General features: G+C 45.3%; 1 protein-coding gene and 1 long non-coding RNA gene across 2 annotated transcripts in view; one reads left to right on the plus strand and one right to left on the minus strand.

Moving 5' to 3' along the window:
• Positions 1–2,854, minus strand: part of LOC144246232 (uncharacterized) — a 28,031-nt gene extending 25,177 nt beyond the window's left edge. The window contains exons 1-2 of the long non-coding RNA XR_013339898.1: positions 2,781–2,854; positions 1,767–1,988 (exon numbers count right to left, since the gene is read on the minus strand). This is a non-coding gene — a long non-coding RNA (uncharacterized LOC144246232). The remainder of the gene's footprint in view (positions 1–1,766; positions 1,989–2,780) is intronic.
• Positions 1,279–20,263, plus strand: PPM1K (protein phosphatase, Mg2+/Mn2+ dependent 1K). The gene is made up of 7 exons (XM_021541477.2): positions 1,279–1,378; positions 4,877–5,385; positions 5,927–6,027; positions 13,285–13,450; positions 13,983–14,127; positions 14,942–15,076; positions 15,556–20,263. Exons 2-7 carry the CDS (start codon positions 4,946–4,948, stop codon positions 15,685–15,687), a joined length of 1,119 nt encoding a protein of 372 aa, XP_021397152.2. The 5' UTR covers positions 1,279–1,378; positions 4,877–4,945; the 3' UTR covers positions 15,688–20,263.
• The last annotated feature ends 260 nt before the right edge of the window (positions 20,264–20,523 follow it).

Consider the following 20,523-nt stretch of genomic DNA (forward strand, 5'->3'; position numbering starts at 1 on the left):
TTATAGGACAAACTTGACAGCGACCTCCTTAAGCTCCTGTGGAAATTGTGTTGGCTCTCACTTTTCTCTCATGCGTCTATTTTCGAGTACTCTGGTCTCCAGCAGACAGCACAGGTGTCAGCATGTTTCAAAGGCTTTTGTAATCAGAGCCATCTGATTTCCCAAATTGCATCATAGGTCAGAGACTGGCAGTAGCACAGCATGGAGCAAATGATCCCTTTAAAATCCTGATCGGACATGGATCAGCGTGAGGAGGTGGCAGGGCTCTGCTCATGGAAACAGCTGCTTCGAAGCAGTGCACACAATTGTGCTTTAAATCTTTCAGATATTTGTTGCATAAGGGCATCACTGCTGTTTCCAGAAGCCTCTTGGGCAGCGGCTGCAGGCACAGCCTGGCTGTCCTGGCCCTCGGGCTTCCAGCTGCCGAATCCAGCCTGGAAGTAGGCGGTAGCCAGGTGGAGGTCGGGCTCTTCTCCCGGACGACCAGCGTCGGGACGAGAGGACACGGCTTAGACCGGCACAGGGTTAGGCTGGACCAGTGCAGGACCGGGAGTGGGTCTCTCCAACTCAGTAAATTCCGTGATTCTGTGAAGTTAGGGGAAATTTCTTCCAAAAAGGGTGATTAGACATCGGAAGGGGCTGCCCAGGGAGGTGATGGAGTCACCCTCTCTGGATGTGTTTAAGGAAAGACTGCAGGTGGTTGGACTCAATGACCCCCGCGGTCTTTTCCACCCCAAGCGATTCTGTGAAACCAGGGGCTGTGCAGGGTCACCGCGGCCACAGCCGCTGCCACGCGCCTGCCCCTGGCCCGGCCCCAGGCTCGTGTGAGGGGCGCGCCGGGGGCGGCGGGGGAGGCTCGGCCGGCGCGGCCGCCGCCGCCGGGGCCGATTGGCCGGGCGGGCCGGGCGGGCGGGGCCGATTGGCCGGGCGGGCCGGGCGGGCGGGGCCGATTGGCCGGGCGGGCCGGGCGGGCGGGGCCGATTGGCCGGGCGGGCCGGGCGGGCGGGGCCGATTGGCCGGGCGGGCCGGGCGGGCGGGGCCGATTGGCCGGGCGGGCCGGGCGGGCGGGGCCGATTGGCCGGGCGGGCCGGGCGGGCGGGGCCGATTGGCCGGGCGGGCCGGGCGGGCGGGGCCGATTGGCCGGGCGGGCCGGGCGGGCGGGGCCGATTGGCCGGGCGGGCCGGGCGGGCGGGGCCGATTGGCCGGGCGGGCCGGGCGGGCGGGGCCGATTGGCCGGGCGGGCCGGGCGGGCGGGGCCGATTGGCCGGGCGGGCCGGGCGGGCGGGGCCGATTGGCCGGGCGGGCCGGGCTGCAGCCTCGGCCGGGGGGCGCCGCTCTCGCTCAGCTGAGGCGCTGCCGCCGCCGGGCGCGGGAGGAGGTAAGGGCCGCCTGCATGGGCCGGGGGAGGGTGAGGGGCCGCGCCCGCAAGCGTCTCCTTTTGCCCCTTCCGCTCGCACCGCTCTCCTTTCTCCTTCAGCCGCGGCAGGGCAGGGAATGTCAGGGAGCGGGGCTGGGCAGGATTGGCGTTCCGCCGGCGCTGCCGCCGCATGCCGCAGTTTTGATATCGCACGGAATAAACGCGGCCTGAGGTAATTCGTGATACGCAAACTGCAGCAGAGACGTCTTTAAATTGCTGCTGTCTGTGTGCAGTTTGCTGTCCAGGCAGGGAGGCGAGACCAGATTGTTACGGATTTAAAAAAAAAAAAAAAACAACAAAAAACACACAAAAACCACAAAAACAACCAAACAACAAAACAGCAACACACCTGCTTTATGGCGAGCTTAACAGCCAGAGCCGTGCGGTCCTGCCCACATCCGTGAGGTTGGGGAGGCACGCGAGGCAAGTGCGCTCGGACTCGTGCATTCCTTTTCACGTACGTCGGATCCCCTGGGGCAGCAGGCATGCCTGCGCTTTCTTCCGGGCGTCCTTTTCTTCCCCTTTCCTTCTGGCAGCCTGGAAAATTTCCATCTCCCGAGCAGCAGCGAGCCTGTAAAACTACAATTTTAATCACCTCATCCCGCTTCAAGTGCTGTCTTTCCCTGCCTGTCTGTAGGAACTGTTTCCCTCCAAGAGAACGTGTACAGATGAACAGGATCAGATTGTGAAAAACGCCGATCACTTGGTTTTTAAAATTTTAAAAGTTTAATAGTAAAATGGTTATAAAAATAATAATACAATTAGAGTAATAACGTTTAGAGTTAGGACAATTACAAGACAATAAAAAGCAAAGAATTACAGATGTCCGGATACTCTTGGACACAAAGTCAGGAAAAGCATGACTTGTGAACAAAGGACTCACCCTTAAACCAATACACTTGTTGCATATTCATACATCCTTCATGGTTATGCATACATTCTATTCTAAACAAAGAACTCTGTTGTATGTCAACTGTTTCCTTTAATCCCCTGGCATCTTCGAGTCTAAGCAAGGCCTGAAGAAATTAGCTTCTTCTGATAAGAAGCCATAAATTCCTATCCTTTGGAAATTTAGGTGTTCTTTGAAGCGAATATCTCATTCCTAAAACGAAAACTCCCCCCACATACATAGTCTCTATTTTAACATTATTTTGTAACCTAAAACTACACTTAATGCAATACCTAAGAGAATTAATACAGCATAACTTTCTAACATTACACATATAATATTCATTGTAAAATTTGCGAAAAGCCAATCATAAATATGCATTTATCACAAGAAGGAGCACCTCAAAGCACATTTCTATCTCGAACTGTCCATCTTGGACTTTGTCTCTAACAGCGGTACCCCCCTTTTCATTACCTCAGTCTTGTTTTGCCCAGATGGGTCTGCCCAGTCTTTGCAGACGTACCAGCTGGGAAAGTACAGACTGTTGTGTGTCCAGAGCTGTTTATATAACAAACTAAAGAGCAGGTTTCTACTTCTGATTTGCAGAGACGCTTGGAAGGCAAAACTATCATCACTATTTTTACTTGCCTGGTGAGAGTTGAATTTGATAGGGAACAAATGCATTAATTAGCTTATGAGTTTGGATTGATCCTCTGATTCATGCTGTGGATACTGGGTAATCTAAATATAGTGAGCATTTCATGTTCTCTTCTCAAGCTGACAGAAGTGAAGGCGAGTGTGGGTTTTGCTAATTGACAGGCTTTTAGTTTGGTCCTACTGTGTTTCACAGAAGGAAGTTAACCTGCTGCTGTTACGAGTCAAGGATAGCATGAAAGAAAAAGCAGTTCCAGGAAGTAAAGCAGGTTTTAAATGCCTGTAAGTATGCTAAAATAAGGGTGTGATATTGCAATCACCCTAAGTAAAATGGAAAATCTAAAGATCTCAAATAGTTCCATATTCAGCTGGTGCAACAGTGATTTCCAGAACATTCAGCCTTTTATCAAGTCAACAGTTAACCTCTAAGGGCTAAGTAAAGAAACCTTTCTTTTTTTCATGCAACCTAAGAATTGCATGAAAGGTAAACCCACAGCATCTGAAGCAACACACTTTGAGCTGGGAACAACATGTTTATTGAAGGCCTTCCAAAAGCTCTGTCACTGCCATTTTCTACTAAAGCAACCCTTTACTAATTCACCTTTGATTGCATGTTTTTTGTGAGTACACAGATTTTTTATCTAGCAACTTAAAAACGTAGTTTTAACAAATATTTCAGATCTAGAGATGCAGTTGTGATTGGCCTGGGCAGAGGACAACAGCAAGGCACTCCAGCCCAGAATTAAAGTGTCTCTGGAGTACAAGTGTTGCTCTTTGCTGTCCAATTATGTCAGATCACCCTGCTGTCTTTTTTAAAACTATTATTATAATTATTTTTCATTCACCATAAGCCTGGGTATATTTAGATCTGTGGTTATGTCATATAATACTTCTCACTCATCATTTTGCCCTTAGCAAACTTTGAGTAATTAAGTTAGAAATTCCTCACTGGGTTTATATCTTTAGTGTGGTTAGTTACAATGATCTGTGTGGTCCAGTTCAAGTACTCCATTGCGACATGTAATTATTACAAATTGCATCCTTGGACTTCGGTGAAGTTGGGTGTTGCTCTAGAAAAGATCAATAATCCAACCTTTCTATGCTTTTCACCATGCTAGGTGAGTCATCATTAGCAAATTTTTGTCTGTGCTGAGCCAAGTGGTGTGTATGAATTTATCTGGACTGGAAAAGAGATCTGAGAAGCCAGTAGATCTTGTCTGCCTGTGTTAGCCCATTTCAGGGTTAGGTGGCAAAGAACTTCAAGCCAGATGAAACAGCAAATAGCTGCATGGGTTTTTTGAGGGGGAAGTTTGTGTGTACAGTTGTGAATGTACACGGATACACTCTTAGTAGTCATTATTAGAATTTAAAAAAAAATCACAGTTAACAGCTCTGTGTTACAAAGTGTTGTTCAAGATCTCCATAAATGTGACAGAAACAAATATCACGTGCAGATAAAATGAAAATCTAAGCAAATATATTTTTCCTCCCTTTCCCCCGGGAGTCACAGTGCAGATATTTCAGCTGGTGTTTGCAGAGTATGCGTGATAAGCTCTATTTCTCAGCCTTCTCTCATATTTTCATATATTCATATTTTAGTATTATCATCACTCCCATTTGCTCCATCTCAACTCCTTCAACCTTTGAAAACTCGGGATGTCATTCTGCAAGGGGCCAGCAGAAGTGCCTCCCTGGCTCTGTGTGGAGAGCTGGGGCTGGATGTGGGCTGCTGCTGGGTGTGGGATAGTTTCCCAGTGAGTCACGCAGATCCCGCTGCAGCAGTCGCTTCCAGGGAGTGCTGTGCTCCGCATGATTAGCGGGCTCTCTCAGGGTGACATTGTTTCCTGAATGATGCAACTGAAAATTCCCTTTCCTGTGCTTCTTGTTTCCTGATCGATTTTCCCTCGTTCTCTAAGCCACTCCAGCAGCTGCGCATCTTTTGCTCCTGGTCTCTTTTCCCCTACGAATCTCTGCGAAGACAAGTTATGTCCACAGCTACTCTGATTAATTTGGTACGGAATGGAGGGTTCCAAGTAAGAAGGAGAGCCGCGCTCACGTCCCGCTTCCTGCAGGACGAGAAGCGCCCCGCAGCCGCCTGCTCCATCTCCACCTGCGAGCGCCGCGCCTCCCGCTTCGACCCCGACGGGAGCGGGCGGCCGACCACATGGGACACCTTCGGCATCTGGGACAATCGCATCGACGAACCCATCCTCCTCCCACCCAGCATAAAGTACGGGAAGCCGATCCCAAAGGTGAGCCTGAGCAACGTAGGCTGCGCCAGCCACATCGGGAAGCGAAAGGAAAACGAGGACCGGTTCGATTACTCTCAGCTGACAGAGGATATCCTGTACTTCGCAGTGTACGATGGGCATGGTGGGGCAGCAGCCGCTGACTTCTGTGATAAATACATGGAAAAATATATTAAGTAAGTGCTCATCAAGGCAATGTCTGTCAAATAAATTACATATTCCTTCCTTAGGGAATCAAAGGGTTGTACATTGTAGCTAATCCTTCCAGGTTATGCAGCTGCCTGTCCTTATGGGACAGCAGGAGCACTGGGTGGAACAGACATGCTGTGAATTACTGCGTTAGTGCCTGCCCCATTGGGCAAGTCCAAAACCAGAGGAGATGAAAGCACAATTGTGCCCCCTGTCCAGGAAAGGTTTTGGAACACGGGGAAAGTGTGGACTGACTAGGTTAGGGTCTCTGTAATTGCTGACCTATGGTTTACTTACACTCTTCTGTATCTCTCATATCCCTGGATGCTGGATAAGGAACTTAGATATTTGCAAAATTACAGGATTATGCTTTCAGTGCACACAGTTAGTAAAATCACATTACCTTTTCACTCAAGCCCAGCATCATTCAGTGGGTGCAGGTAAGAGGTAAGACTGCAAAACAGATTGATCAGGATGTATGTGTCTTGGAAAGAGGTTTAATTTCTTTGTTTACTTTCTTGTTTCCAGGGAATTTCTTGCCGAGGAGGAGAACTTGGAAAATGCTTTGAGCAAAGCTTTTCTAGAAATAGACAAAGCATATGAAAGGCATGCTAATCTCTCTGCTGATGGTAGGTAAAAAAATATTCTACTCATATAGGCGTGGAGAATAAAGTTTGTTTTATTTGCTCAGTAGTTCTGCAGTAAAATGTCCAGGAAAGTGTTTGAAAACAATTTTACTTAAACAGGATTTTGCTCTGGTCACTTACTGCAAATAAAACAATTATGTTTTACCTCCCATAAATTAAATAACTACTGTAAGTCTCAATCAAATTTACTGGAGGAGTGATGGATCTGAATATTAGCATGATCACCAATGAATTTCTCTTAATGTGATTCTAAAAAGGATTATGTTTGTCAAGGTAGAAAAAAGTGATTTAGATTTGCAAGGACCATAATTTTACTGGTAAGAAATGTGGAGATGGATATTTTTGATTTTTTTAATTAGCTTTTTTAAAATTTTATTTTAGGGGTGGGTGGGGGTGGTGGGTGCTTTTATATGTTTGTTTGTTTTAAAGCTGTTACTCCTGTGGATTAAAAGCAACAGTGTTAAAATTCCCCTTCCTAACTTGGCTGCTGCACTTGAGAAGGAATGTAAGCCAAAATTAACGCAATCAATATTGCTTCTGCACAAACAGAATCACAGGAGTAGCTGAGTGGGAAAGGGAAAAAAAGCAGTGAAGAGGAAAACAAGTTTGGCTGTGGTAAAGCTGGTACCAGCCCTTTTAGACTCTCATTTAGTCCTGTCTGTTAATTAAGTTATTGTATATGTGTCTAGAGACTAAGTACATCTGAAGTTCCAGTTGCAGCAAGCAGAGCTTATAGAGAGTAACTTAGGAAGGGAGATAGAAGTGCCTGTCCCAGTTCTGTCACAGGAGCTTTCTCAGCCATGAGATACAATTCTGAGAGTCAGTTAAGCCAGTTTTAAAAAGAAAACCACAAACAAACCAAATTAAAAAAAAAAAAAAACCAAAAAACACCTACTCACAACAGGAAAAAGCAAACAAAAACCCCCACAAACAACCAAACAAAAAAACCTGTCCCTGAACTGGTGCAGACATGGGCAAAATAACTGAGGTTTAACCAGAAGAACAGAAACTGTAAAAGTCTTCCCTCCAAGAAAGACCAAGTAACCCTGTAGGGACTGAAGTGATACTGTATTCTCAAGCTGCTTTTCTGAAGCTGTGGCTGAATACAATCAAGTAATGGAGTGGCTTTCTGCACTTTAACTGCTAGATGAATCTAGGTAGGCTCAAATGCAAGTCAGGTAGCCTGACTGCTGCAGCACTGCCTCTTACCTTAGCCTACATCAAGGATTGGGAAAAAGTCTTAAATCCTGAGATGCATCCCTTAAAAAAGTAGGATTGAATCCATAAAGGTAATTTTCTCATTGCATTTCATGTTGTAAAAAAGACCAGCTTTACTTTTGACATATGAACTGAGTTTTAGCTAAGCTCTTGAGAGACATCGGCAGAGCAAATGTGCTTTTTATCCCAGAGCCTCTTTGCAAATTCAAGACAGCATTTGAGTACAAGTTTGTGTGCTTTCCTGGATCTGATAATTTCATTTTCACATCTAACAGTCCCCTTCCCTAGCACTTTTGAGTAAGAAAGCTCTTGGTTTGGCTCATTGTAGTGATCTCTGTGTCAGAGCAGCTCCTTGAGCAGAAGGATTGAGAACTGTACTGGATGCATTCTTCTGTTTTCTGAAAACTATTTCCAATCATGACGCTTTGTAGGTGAGACTTATAGAATTGGATAACAACAATATTTGACAAATATTTGCTGTGCAGCAAGCAGAGCATCTTAGAACTGCTTATAGGATTTTTTTCATACCATTTAACTAACTGGGGCTGCTTAATGCCAGAAAATGTATGCAATGGTTACCAGGATACTGCACAAGCCCCCTTCATTAAAAAAGCAAAATAGAGAGTAAAAGAGTTACCAAACATCCACAAGGGCCACGCTCTGGCAGGCACTCAGTGTTTCTCAGGTAGGCTGAGCATCTGCAAGCTCTTGCAGGAGCCTGGGGGATCTAAGAGAGCGTGTTGTTCTTGGCTGAAAATCAAGCTTGAAGGCAAAGAATGGAGTAACAGGGTGCAAAATCAAGTTTGGATTTCTGAACAGATTAAACTTCTCATATATCTATTGTTAAAATAACTCAATACTTCGTTGACTGCTTTGTGTAGACATTTTTGCTGTTACTGATGTTTTGAAAGTTATATAACATTTCAGTGCTTGGCATATGTCTTAGAAGCCTGTTTCCAAACTGATTCAGTTTGTCAGCAAAATTTCTGATTAAGTGTGGCTATTCTGGATGTGACAGTCAAGACAGTTGCTAAAGTATCTTGAAGTTGGTGGTTGATTGTGTAACCTGGTGCATCTGGGTTACACTGGATGCTCTCCAAGTCTGACCTCCTTTTGAAACCTAGCCATAGCTGATGAAGTGCAAAATAATAGCTTTGACTTCTTCCAGTAGATGACCCTTGCAGAGCTCACTCCCTTCACTGTGCCTGCAAAAAGACCAGTGCACATTCAGGATGTCCAGGTCTTTACTAACATACAGACAGCTTTAAAATTTGTACCTTTGTTTGAAGGTAACTAGACCCTGGGACAAATCCCTGTAGCCAAAATGGCATGTTTGAAGCATTGTTTATAGTACTATTTAAGGGGTAAAACCTTACATAAGGCACAAATTTAACAGGACAAGAGATGAGCCTTGTTGGGAGACCCCAGCTATGTCTTCAAGGGCATGGCCCTCTGTAGGTCACTTAACAATGAAACAGTATTTGAAATTAGAGATGGAAAATACATACCATGGTAGTTCCTGTGAGCTTTCAGTAATAAAAATGGTTTATGTGTGTCTACCAGGTACTGCTGCTGTGTCTGGCATGCAGTTCGCCAGTGCTATTGCCAGCTGTATTGGCCTGCTGGGGCCTGGTCCATTAACCCCTGTGATAGTGATCTACACCTGTTTCACACAAAAGCATAAGAAACTTGCTGCAGGCGGGTCTGGGATAATCTGTGCCCTGCCTAAACCCTGTGTAATCATTAACAGTTTAGAGCTATGTCTGAGCTCTGATGCTTGGTGTTTGACACTTCTTCAAAAATGCATTTTCATTCACTTCCATGCATTTAAATATAGGCCAGTCACTTTCAAATCACTGCTAAAGTTATGTATAGAACATAAAGGAAGCTCACATCCAACAAATGACATTATCCATGGCTCCCAGAGATGGGCAGGAGTTTCTGCTATTTTTACCAGCCATAAAAACTAAAACGTAAAGGCTGAAAGACTCTGCTCAGCAAGGACAGAGATACGAAATTCTGTGCTTGAGGAAATTTAAGCATTTCCCTGAAGAAATGTGAGACACACCCTTTCTTGGCCTACTGGAGTCCTACCAGGTAATGTTACTGCTTCTGTTCACTGTGAGCCAGAGAAAGCAAAGAGGGAGTTTGTCCATCAACCTCCACATGCAGTGAATCCAACTCTAATCACATTGGCCACTCACATCGGGAATAGCCATCTTATTAAAACATAGCCAGGTATTAACTTGTCTACCCATGTTTGAAAGGATTCTTACTCTTGACTCTTAATATGCTGACAAAAAGCAGAAGTTACTTTAAAGTAATTATATTTTTAAAGTAATGTTTGTTTTGTTGGGTTTTTTAAAGTTACCATTCAAAAAACTATTTTCATTTCTTTAAATATGTTAACCTGCAACACTGAGGGAAAGGGAGAGCTGCAGAGATTGTACTTGAGTATTTCATAAATTTATGAGCATTGTAAAGGCAGCCTTTTTATCCAAGGGCTCTGATTATTACCTAATCAATCTAGAAAACACTAATTACAATATTAAAGGGATATTTGTTTTGCCTATTTTTCCATTAGTCAGAAAAATTCATAAGCTTCTAATCAGTGCCTTTAAGATGGGCCCATTTCATTTGGCACTAGTTTGAACTCCCCATATTGGTGTAATTACCTTGAGGGAGAAGATGTTCTTCAGTGGCCACTCTTGCCATATATGAGACAGCTGCTCCTCTGGCATTTGTAAAATTCTTCATTTGATCTGTTGGTTGGTTACTTATCTCCATAGGAGAAACAAAATTTAGACTTTATTTGGGCTGAATTTAAACTGTTTTTTTCACACAGTTCTAGTGAGAAGGCGAGTTTTAGTGAGTGGCAATTCCCCAGAAATACCAAGGCTGATTTACCAAGACCAAAGATGCAGATGCTTCCTACATGACCTGCACAGTGCAATGCAGGCAGACCTGAGAGTGACTGATTCTATCTCCTGTTCTGCAGCCCTTATTCTTATATCTCCAGTGTTGCAGGTTTATTTTGTTTGAACAAAGTCCCTGGGTGAATTTCCTATTTGCCTCTGTGTGCGTGTTATTTGTGGCAGACACTGTACCTGGTCAGCAGCTCTAGAACTGGAGGCCCTGGACACTTTAAGCTGGGCTTCAGTGGAAAGAGAGATCTGCTAAATTTTGTCCCAGGCGAAGGAGTCCAGCGGTTCCTAGCCTGGACTACTGGAAGGTTTCCACATCCTTTTTGTCACATTAGTTGAGATGACTTGCAGTAGAAGTTGTCCAGTGAGTGTTAAGAACCTATTGAAAGATCTTAATTTTATAGTGATATTGTTAGGAAAACAAACACTTTAATTGTTAAAACCAATACGTATGCTGATGCAACGTATTTTGTGCTAAACTAGTAGCAGTTGTAGAAAAGCATTAGAAATGTTATCCCATCATCATTCCTGTGGTTTCGAGCTGTGCTAGAAATCACTTAAGGCTACATCTGGCTTCATGCATGTTCTTGCATCCCTACCCAGAGCATGAACTGGATCCAAGGAAGAGATTGTGAGCAGCATGTATTTTCTCCTAGGAGTGCTATTTAACTAATAAACATATAAAGTTCAAGTCACTGTGTTCTTTACCACAGTTCTGGACAATATCTTGTTCTTTAATACCAGCTCTTGATTTTGTGATAGTAGCTCTTTTCTTTGTGAGTTTGCACTGAAATGATGCAGATTCACCTTAATTCCAAATATTTCCAGTCTTCTGTGAATTGAAGACTACTATTTAACTTTTTATATATTTCTCAGCATAGTTCTAAAACCACAGAATGAAATGGGAAAGTAGCAGCAGTTCTGCATTAATTTTAATGTCTAAATAAAAGGTATCTTCTATAAAATAAAAAAGTAGTTTAACATAGGTTGCTCTATTTCACTTGTTCTAACTGTTGGCTAAAACAGGTATTTTACTGGTTCTACTAAAATTTCTAATTGCACTGGTACTTTTTAATATCTTATTTTCAAAATCTGCCTCAAAGTGACCCTGCACTGGGCTAGTCCTTGCTTCAGATGAGAAACAGGATGTCAGTGCCCACCAGTGCCACATCCAGTTTCCAGTGTCCCAGCCTGCATGGCCCTGGCACAGCCCAAGGTGTGACCACGGCCAGTGACAGTCACCTCTGACCTGCTGGTTCAGCTAAACCCAGTCCTCGCTGCAGTAATAATACCTGTTTTAAATTATAACATCAGCTTAATTAACACCTGTTTGTGAGGGTTTGTGTTTGGGTTGTTTTGATTCATGGTCTTGCTGCTTTCACTGCACAACAAGGCTCAATGCATCTTCCAGGGCTTGGTGACTTCAGTTTACTCCCAGCCCCGTTTGACTTACAAGGTGCTGAGACCTCACAGGGTTGGGGAAGGAGGCTGTAAAGATCTCACAGCTTTTGCATTTCTGTTGCTATCTGTTGGCATCTGGTCAGATTTGGGGCTGCCTGGCCTTCCTTGGGATCAAACACAAAGTCTGTCTCAAATCTGTTCCATGTCGCCGGGGTCAGGGCTGCAGGGCCAGAGGTAGGAGCACATGTAGTTGTAGCTGATCTCTGCAGAAGCAGTGGTGGAAAGACAGTGACATGGTAACTGTTAGTACATGAAAACAAGAATATAACTGGGGAATCACATTCCTAAGCAAGCCAAAAACTCATCTCAAATTGGCTTGCTTTGAAAAACCAGAACAACTGGAAAAGCCCAGAATGAAGGTGACCTACAGAGGGCCTTTCAAGGGGATTTGCATTGGCTGTAGATGCAAATGTGTTCCAGGCAGTAGCTGGTCCTGTCCAGACATTTTGGTGTAATAGGTCAAGTCAGCAGTAGCTTTCCAGGCTACTCTTACTGGGTTTCCTCTGCAGAATTTGCAGAAATAGAAAACAATAACTATGAAGTGGGACTTGCCCTTTCAAAAAGCAAAGAAAAAAGGGAAAGCTGGGCAGTTTTTCTGGCATTTCTTCACTGCAGATGATACAAACAGATCTTTTTCCTGAAATAGGCACTTACATTTCTCTTTTTCAAGAGTTTCTTTTTTTTTTTTTTCTCCAGACCATTGCAGCAGTTGAAATGAGAAGCCCTTAAATCTGCTTGCATGGGTGAATCCAGGCAGGTCCATGAGTGCAGTCAGCCAGCTCAGCTCACTCCCTTGCTCTGTAGAGCAGGAGGGCAGCACCAGGGCTCTGTTTTGCCCTCTGGGCACTCAACAGTGAATCCCTGTCAGGTGATCCCAGCAGTGCCCCGGGCAGGCTTCCCAGAGAGCCACTGCCACCTGCATCAGTTTGCAGGTACAAGGCAAGACTGAATCTCAGAATCCAGCTTCACCTTTGCACTGGGACCTCCAGCATGTTGACAGGAGGTGGAGGTAGCACCTTTCCTGGAAAAAGCCAGGCAGCCTGTTGGCTGAATCCTCCACTGAGGGAAGCAGAGGGGAAGAGTAATAGCTCTCTGACAGCAACAGGAGGATGCCACAGACTGATCTACTTCTTTCCCACTGGTGATCTATATGGAATTAAAATTACTGTAACTATAATTATGTTACTATATAATTGCCCACTTCACCATCTAACAGAAAGAAAGATACATCACCTTTATGGTGACCTACTTGTGCAATCACTGTGCCCAGGGATAAGAACACTAACCTGAGGTGAGCTCATGGGGCTGAAAAACTCTGCTGCAAACTGAAAGGAAGCTACTGTACCTCGTTCTGGTTTTATCCCACTTGCCCTGCTTGCATGGAGCCATGTTGTTGCACATAAACACTTAATCCTTTCCACCTTCTCTCTCTTCCTCCAGTCCTACATGAATGCATGCTTTCTTTTCTTTTTTTTTTTTTTTATATATGTAAATTTAGTTTAAACTTAAAAGCAGTTACTTGCTGATTAGGTAGAGCACAAGTTGTCTTTATTTTACCAATTGAAACTTTTGCTGTTATAAAGGGCAGTGCTCTTTGAGGCAGTGCTAAAACTTCTCTCTTTGATGACATTTGTAGCAGCTCTGCTGAGCTCTGGGACCACTGCAACAGTGGCTCTGCTCCGGGATGGAATTGAGCTGGTTGTGGCAAGTGTGGGAGACAGTCGTGCTCTGCTGTGCCGGAAAGGAAAGCCTATGAAACTCACCATTGACCATACTCCAGAGAGAAAGGAGGAGAAGGAAAGGTACCTGCTGCCTGATGATGTGGCTTCCCAGAGCATGGCCTCAGTCAGGATGGACTTGTGCTCTGCTGCTGGCTTGGGCCAGGAAGAAAGCAGAGTTGAATATAGAGCCCTGAGACCACTGTGACCTGACAGTAAGCTTCAGTTAATGCACTAGGTCCTGTTCAGAGGACCAGGGATGTGGAAAGACCTCCATGAGCATAAGATCTCAGCAGTAATACCAGCATCACTGAGACTCAGAACAGAGCTATGACCACATGGTTCACACTTGTCCAAAAGTGTCAAGTCAGAACCATCTTAGAACCTAGTTGGAAATTGCATAAATGCATTGTGATTCCCAGGTCAGGACTCAGCCCACCAAGACACATCCCTTCCATACAGCCCTTCAAACAGCTAAAGCCAACCCTCAGCCTCTCAGCTTAGGCTCTCCATACATCATTCCTCATTCTAGGTACTGACAGAAATAGAGGATAGAGACAGGAGTAATGGCGTGAAGCAGTAACTCATTTGCTTTTTCTTTTGTGCCTCTGGACAGGATTAAGAAGTGTGGTGGCTTCGTTTCCTGGAACAGTTTGGGACAACCTCATGTGAATGGTAGACTTGCAATGACACGGAGCATAGGAGATTTGGATCTTAAAAACAGTGGTGTGATAGCCCAGCCAGAAACAAAAAGGGTTCAGGTAAAAGAAGGTCTGGTTTACAGGGACAGCAGCACTTGGACAGCACAGGTATTTGATGCAGTGTGTGGTACCCACACGACATGAGCCCAGGTGAAGCCACACATTGTTTTTTACTGAAATAACTAGAGAACAATTCTCATTAAGTTGTTTCAGAGTAACACTAACAGGACAGAAAAGAATCTGGTACTAAATTCAACCAGGTCAACTTCTAAATCTCAATCCTCACAGCAAAATATATGATGAGGGAAGAAAGGTAACACATGATATGTATTACAGGTGTTAGTCTGTTTGGGTCCTGTGGTCAGATGAATAATTTTGAGGTTAATGCTGGTATAAAACCATCACTGAGAACTGAGTAGGATATGGATGGGCTGCCATCAAAAAAGTAGGATGTGTAGAGATTTGCACAGTTGAGAGGAAGAGGAGGAAGAGGAAAGGACAGCTGCATGTATCTTACCATAGCTCTGTAGTTGTCTAGAAAACACCCAGAAAGTATTCAGCCTTCACTTGGGCAGGAAGGTCTCCTGTCAATTCATATTCTGTTTTTTTAGTTTTCCCCAATGCACCTCCCAGGGCCCCAAGAACTTCTATTGTGTTGGTCCCAATAAAGTGCCACCCACTAGGGATTAAGGGAAATTTCTTTAGTGCCATCATGGCTTCCTTGAAATCCCCAGCTTCAGGAAAATTTTTGCAGGAGAGCACACAGCACCACAGAAAATAGAAAAGTGCTTTGCAAGAGTGTAAAAACATGGGGCAGTTCCCTTGCTTTGCAGCACTCACCCAGGGTCATGCATCCCATGTGCCTTTGTTGCAGCTGCACCACGCAGACGACAGCTTCCTGGTGCTGACAACCGATGGCATCAACTTCATCGTGAACAGCCAGGAGATCTGCAACTTCATCAGCCAGTGCCATGACCCTGCTGAGGCTGCCCACGTGCTCACTGAGCAGGTAATGCCAATGCTGCTCTGGGCACCAAGGGCTCCTGGTTGGGCTGGTTTGGCTTAAGAAAACCTAGGTTTTTATTTACACAATACCACACATTCAACTGAATTGAGCAGTGCTGGCTGAGACATTTACCAGTCCTGCTGGCCAGCCTTTTCCTTACCCTGGGTCTTGCCATATCCTTGCCAGGCATCACATCAATTACCTTGTTTAGCTCACTGTCCACTGAACTGCATGGGATTGTAACTGCAGCTTCTGCCTGTGCTGAAAATGTCATTGTCATAGACAGAAATGGCCAGTTTCTGACCATGGTTCTGGATGGTGGCATATCCTATGGGAAGATCTGGGGCACATCAGAATGGAGTATCAGGGCTAAGAAGGGGCAAGGGAGTCTCTGACCGCCGGGTGTGCTGTCCCAGGTGAAGTCAGACACTTGTTTCCCTTTCCAAGAGACACTGATGCTGACACTTTGTTTCTTCTCTCAGGCAGTGCATTTTGGCTCTGAAGACAACAGCACAGTTGTCATAGTGCCATTTGGAGCTTGGGGCAAGTACAAGAATGGGGAGGTGACCTTCTCCTTCAGCCGCAGTTTCGCTTCCAGCGGGAGGTGGGCGTGAAGACAATGCCACAGTGATCCTTTCCTGCCATCACCTGGACACAGCATGCTACAGGAGAACACCTCCATCTGTTCCAAGGCTCAGTGTCTTGTCCATCTCTTCTGTTCCCAGGGTTAGAAGATGCCACTGCTCCCTTGGTGCGTAGTGCCCATTGTTGCTTACGCCTGATCATGTCTTGCTGCCATGTTACTCGCAGCAGCATCGGGGCAGCACCCTGGGTTTGTTGCCCCAGCAGCTCCACACATCACTTTGTTCACAAAGACATGGTTCTGGGCTTTCACCTGAGGCTGGACGGGGTGCACAGTCATTTCATGCCTACTTGTATTCCTCAGGACCCTCAGCTCCCTGGCAGCTTCCTTGTCCGATAAAACACAGGGGAACAAACGCACAATGTTCTTACCTAGACAGAAAGAGAGTTTGTTGTCTTCTTTTGCTGCAGCCACCTGAAACTCCCCTGTGCTCCAGGAGAAGTGGGTGAGAAACAAAGCAGAAGTTTCAGAATGCTTAGGTTCTGATGCCAGTGGCATTTGGTGTAGCTGTACAAGTTCCTGAGACAGTGCTACTTTGTGCTCTCACTGCCATCATCTGTGATCCTCTAGCTCCAAGGAGACAGACCAGGCTGGGGCCATGTGCTGTTGGACAGATGGGAACCTTTCTCCATTGGGTCCAAAGCCTGTGCAGTCTCTGTGGACAATGCAGCAGCCCTTGCACTATCTTCTCTTTGCTGTCAGTGCCTGACAGAAGCAAGGAGGAAGGAAAAACACGCACAGTTTTGATATCCAGAGACTCTCATCAACTTGAATTTCTTTTTTTTTTTAATAAAGAAAGTAAGCTCATTTCAAAGAGTTTACTCTTCAAGATCTGATGCATAAGACAGTTTATTTCTTCATACATACACAAGGATTTTCCTACCCTCTGCTGAATGTGTCTGAGTTAGTTGCGATCTCTCATGTCTCTCCATGGTACACAAGGAGGTATTAAAATGCCCCAAACAAGCTACAGAAAGGAGGGAGCATTATAACAATGTAAGGTCATTTTTGTAAGTTTTGGGTATTGTTTCTGGTAGATGTCAGATATTTAGCTACCAGAAAGGAGTTTTATACTTAGAGAAAGGGTTTTCACTTCCCCTCTTGGAGCAGAATCTGTGTCCAGCGAGTCATGGGGGGACCAGAGCTCTGATCCAGCTCATATCACTGCTGTGACATGGACGGCAGGTGACATGTTGGCACAGGTAAAGATCTGTCCCAGTGTGCCTCATTCACACTTCTTCCTTCCTCCTTTCCATGTCAGCTGTCAGCTCCTGTGGCGTTGGAATACGGGCAGAGAAGAATTGGTCTTTTCTCAGCCTTTTCCTTCAATGGATGCTTCCAGTAGCACAAGTGTAGAAACAAAACAAAATGAAAGAGAAGTTGCCTGATACTAAATCACCTTGTTAAAAAAAAAAAAGAATTCTGAGGTGCTTGGCTGGACTGATTCTGATTTTCCAGTGTGAAATACATATCTTCATTACTTCTATCCCTTTCCTTTAGTCCAGGGTTATCCCTTAGGCAGTCAGTCCATTAATTTTTTCTTGTCTGTGGTGGAAGACCCAGCAGCACCCAGCAGAGCACTATGTTGACAGCATTAAGTACTGGGTGTGCTAAGTGCCCTGGTTTCGTCTGTCCCATCACTTGGTGTGTTATGTGGTATGCACAATGTACTTATTTGGGTTGTAACTGCAGTGGTGTCTGTAAATCTCTGCTGTACTGGATGCTGGTGCCCAGGCCTGTGTAGTGAGCACACCACTGGTTTACAATCCTAATTCCCTCTCTCTCCTCAGATTTTCCCCAGAGTTGGGGTTCAGTGTTCACCTGAGGTCAGGGTAGTTGCTGTTGGGGGTTTTTATTTCTCCTAACAGCATAGTTGTCTTCTCAGGGGAGGGATCTGTCTATAACTTCTTTGAAATTTTACTAAGGAAGGGATAAGACAAAGCTCTGTGAAACAGATTATGATTAGATTCAGGTGTATTGGTGGTTGCTATTGCTGCTTCTCTACTATCACAGAAACACTTGGATTGGGAAGGACTCCCGGGCACCATCCCACCTCCAATCCTTTCTGTTGGACCTACTGTTTTCTTTATCCAGTTTATTTTTCACTCCTGGGGCAATTCCTGTAGTTGCTGCTGTTGTTTGAGTCCTGCTTCAAGCCCAGCCCTCTCATACCACTGAAGTGAGGCACAGGCCATGCCCCAGTATGGGGCAAAAGCTGCTGGTTTTCACTGGGGTGGGCAAGGCACCCCTCCATCAGTGACACACTGGTTTGCCAGGGCTGTTGCCCATTCAGGTGTAAAGTCCCAGACTGGGTGGTGATACCTGTGCTAGAAACCTGCCCAAATCCTTCCACACACCCTGCCAGCCAGGGAACAGCTGCCTCGGCACATTTCAATATTGCCTCACCCAGAAATCTTCTCTTATACCATGATGACACCAGATTCTGCCAACAGTGTTAGTTAGTAGCATTAGCAGCTCATGTAAACATGAACAAGGACCTGCACAATCATCCACACCAATCCAGAGCAGGGAGGGGGAGATGTATTCCCTCATCCTCTTGTGGAGACAAGACAGCTCCCGCAGCTCAGCAAGGCCATCCATGCCAGGACACAGCCCAGAGCCATGGTTTGTACTAGCACATTCCCAGCTTCAGCCTTATAAAGGATAAGCAGTGCAGCCAGCAAACTCCTTGACTCCCACAGGAATAATAACACACTGGACACAAAGCTGCCATTGTCTGTGTCCCATGTTGGGTGCCTAAAAGGACCATGGAAGATGAACCTTGGCTGGACCACCATCAGCTGCCCACCAAGCTGCTCTTATCAATCCCCCCCCACAATAGAGTGCGGGCTGGGCGGAGAAAATAAAATGAACAAAACCCCCAAACCTGGTCAAGATAAAGATAATTAATAAAGAGTGTTACCAGTACCTTTTTAGGTGCCAATACACAGCCCAGCACTGTGAGGATGCTGTGGGGAGATGAGCTCCATCCCAGCCAGCCCCAATAAACACTTTAGGTTTTCTGTCTGGTCACTAGGCCTCCTGCAGCTCACGGCAGCTCTGCAAGCAACCAGCTCCACTGTACCCCTCCAGGGACTGGCAAGATCCTCCTGCACAGCAGAGCTCCTTCAGCTTGAGGACAAAGAGCAAATTGTCCTAAAACAACAGCTGCCTGCCAGAGAGGTTTATTATTCCAGGACAGTGGAAGATCTTACACTTTGAATGAAACAAAATGGAATATTTGCTCTCTAGCTCGCAGTCTTTCCCGAGCATCTGAGGTTACAACAAAAAGAGTATTTTTTGTTTATGACAGACTGAACCAAACATTACAGGTGACCTGCTGAGCAAACTGTAAAAAATGTTTGCTTTTTTCTACCTTTTAGAGGATGGATTCTGAAATTCACTGGATTTGGTAAGAATATTTTCCTGCCTGAACATACCCCCTGGAGCAGTGGAATCTCTGTACAGGCACTGCAGGCTGTGGGTGCAGAAAGGCAAAAATGCTGTCCAGCTAAGTATTAATTTTTACTGTGAGGATGTGGAAGGCACGGGGCTGGTCTCATGTTGCTGGAGGATTTACTAGGAGAGGTGTTGAGACTGTAGAAGAATTTCCAGCTTAAGTCTCTCTGCCACTTGCAAAGATGGGGGTTTCATGCTTCATAGAAGGAACTCCCAAAAAAGTCATTTGCAGCCTGGATTTAGGAGAGCTGGTCTCTCTGGATGATGAACATAGCAAAAGAGACTTAAATGGGGCAGAGATCCAGTAATTAATTTAATATAGGCCCTCATTACAGTCAGTCCCTTTGGGCTGAAATGCTCAGGGCTGGAGAATAATCCTGAAGCAGCTGAAAATGGGGGTGTGGAGAGAAATCAGGAATATCACTGCTTTTTACATATTTGGAAATTGAGAGGAGCTTAGACTCACCATAGGATTTCTGCTGAGTTCTCTGGGATCAGGGTTCCATAAGCCACATTTTCTGTCTCAGCTGGTGGATGTGCTGTGGTCAAAAACATTGTGTTTTTTAGTTAAAGGAGAAGCAGAAAACAACAGCTACCAGTGGTTTAATAATAATTTCTCTTAAAAACCTTCACTTGGGCACTTCCAGGTCATTGCTCACTCACCCAAGAAGCCAAATGTACACTACAACAACACTCTGGGTATTCCTTGGTTCCAAACTGCTGTTCTGAATGCAGACGTACCCATCAGGTACCATCTTGACCTGAGATATGGAGTGCTTGGGCAGTGGTGCCTGTCATAAATTTCTTACAGACTTAAGTGCAATTGTGTACATTTACTACATGCTCTGCCTTGGGGCTATATGTAATTTCTGTGGTTTGATGTTTATCTTTGGTGTAATCAGTGTTTGAATTTAATCTGCTATGAAATTTTATAGAGGAGCCCATCTTGCTTTTTTTTTTTTTTCCCTTTAAAAATGTTTTTTCATCTTCATCAACTCAAAGCTACAGTAGAGCAGCTAAGTCTGTACTGAAATGCTTACAAGATCTTTCAATAAAGAATTGGCTCCTGGGAGCTGTGTCACTGCAAATGGCTTTTTCTTCTTCCACCCCATTGCCAACTATCAGAAAAGACACAGCTTCTCAAACTGTGTCACAGCTGTCCCGTTAGCCCTGGGCCTCAGTCCTTGCCATAAAAAGCTTCTGATAACCAAGGCTTTGCCTACAAAGATGTTCTCCCAGCGATAACCAGTGCAAAGTACCTCCTGTCTCTGGGCTGTGCTGCACCAGCCAGACATCACGTTCTAACGTGCTATTTCTGTCCACCTGGATGGCTGTCATGATGAGCAAT

This window comes from Lonchura striata, chromosome 4 (assembly GCF_046129695.1).
Source record: "Lonchura striata isolate bLonStr1 chromosome 4, bLonStr1.mat, whole genome shotgun sequence".
In the NCBI taxonomy this organism is placed as follows: Eukaryota; Metazoa; Chordata; class Aves; order Passeriformes; family Estrildidae; genus Lonchura; species Lonchura striata.

What these genes read in the sequence shown, in the direction of transcription:
- PPM1K (XM_021541477.2), top strand. Translation starts at nt 4,946, where the DNA reads ATGTCCACAGCTACTCTGATTAATTTGGTACGGAATGGAGGGTTCCAA. An exon ending in TGCTAATCTCTCTGCTGATG is followed by an intron (nt 6,028 to 13,284) that starts GTAGGTAAAAAA and finishes TGACATTTGTAG; the next exon opens with CAGCTCTGCTGAGCTCTGGG. An exon ending in CCCACGTGCTCACTGAGCAG is followed by an intron (nt 15,077 to 15,555) that starts GTAATGCCAATG and finishes TTCTTCTCTCAG; the next exon opens with GCAGTGCATTTTGGCTCTGA.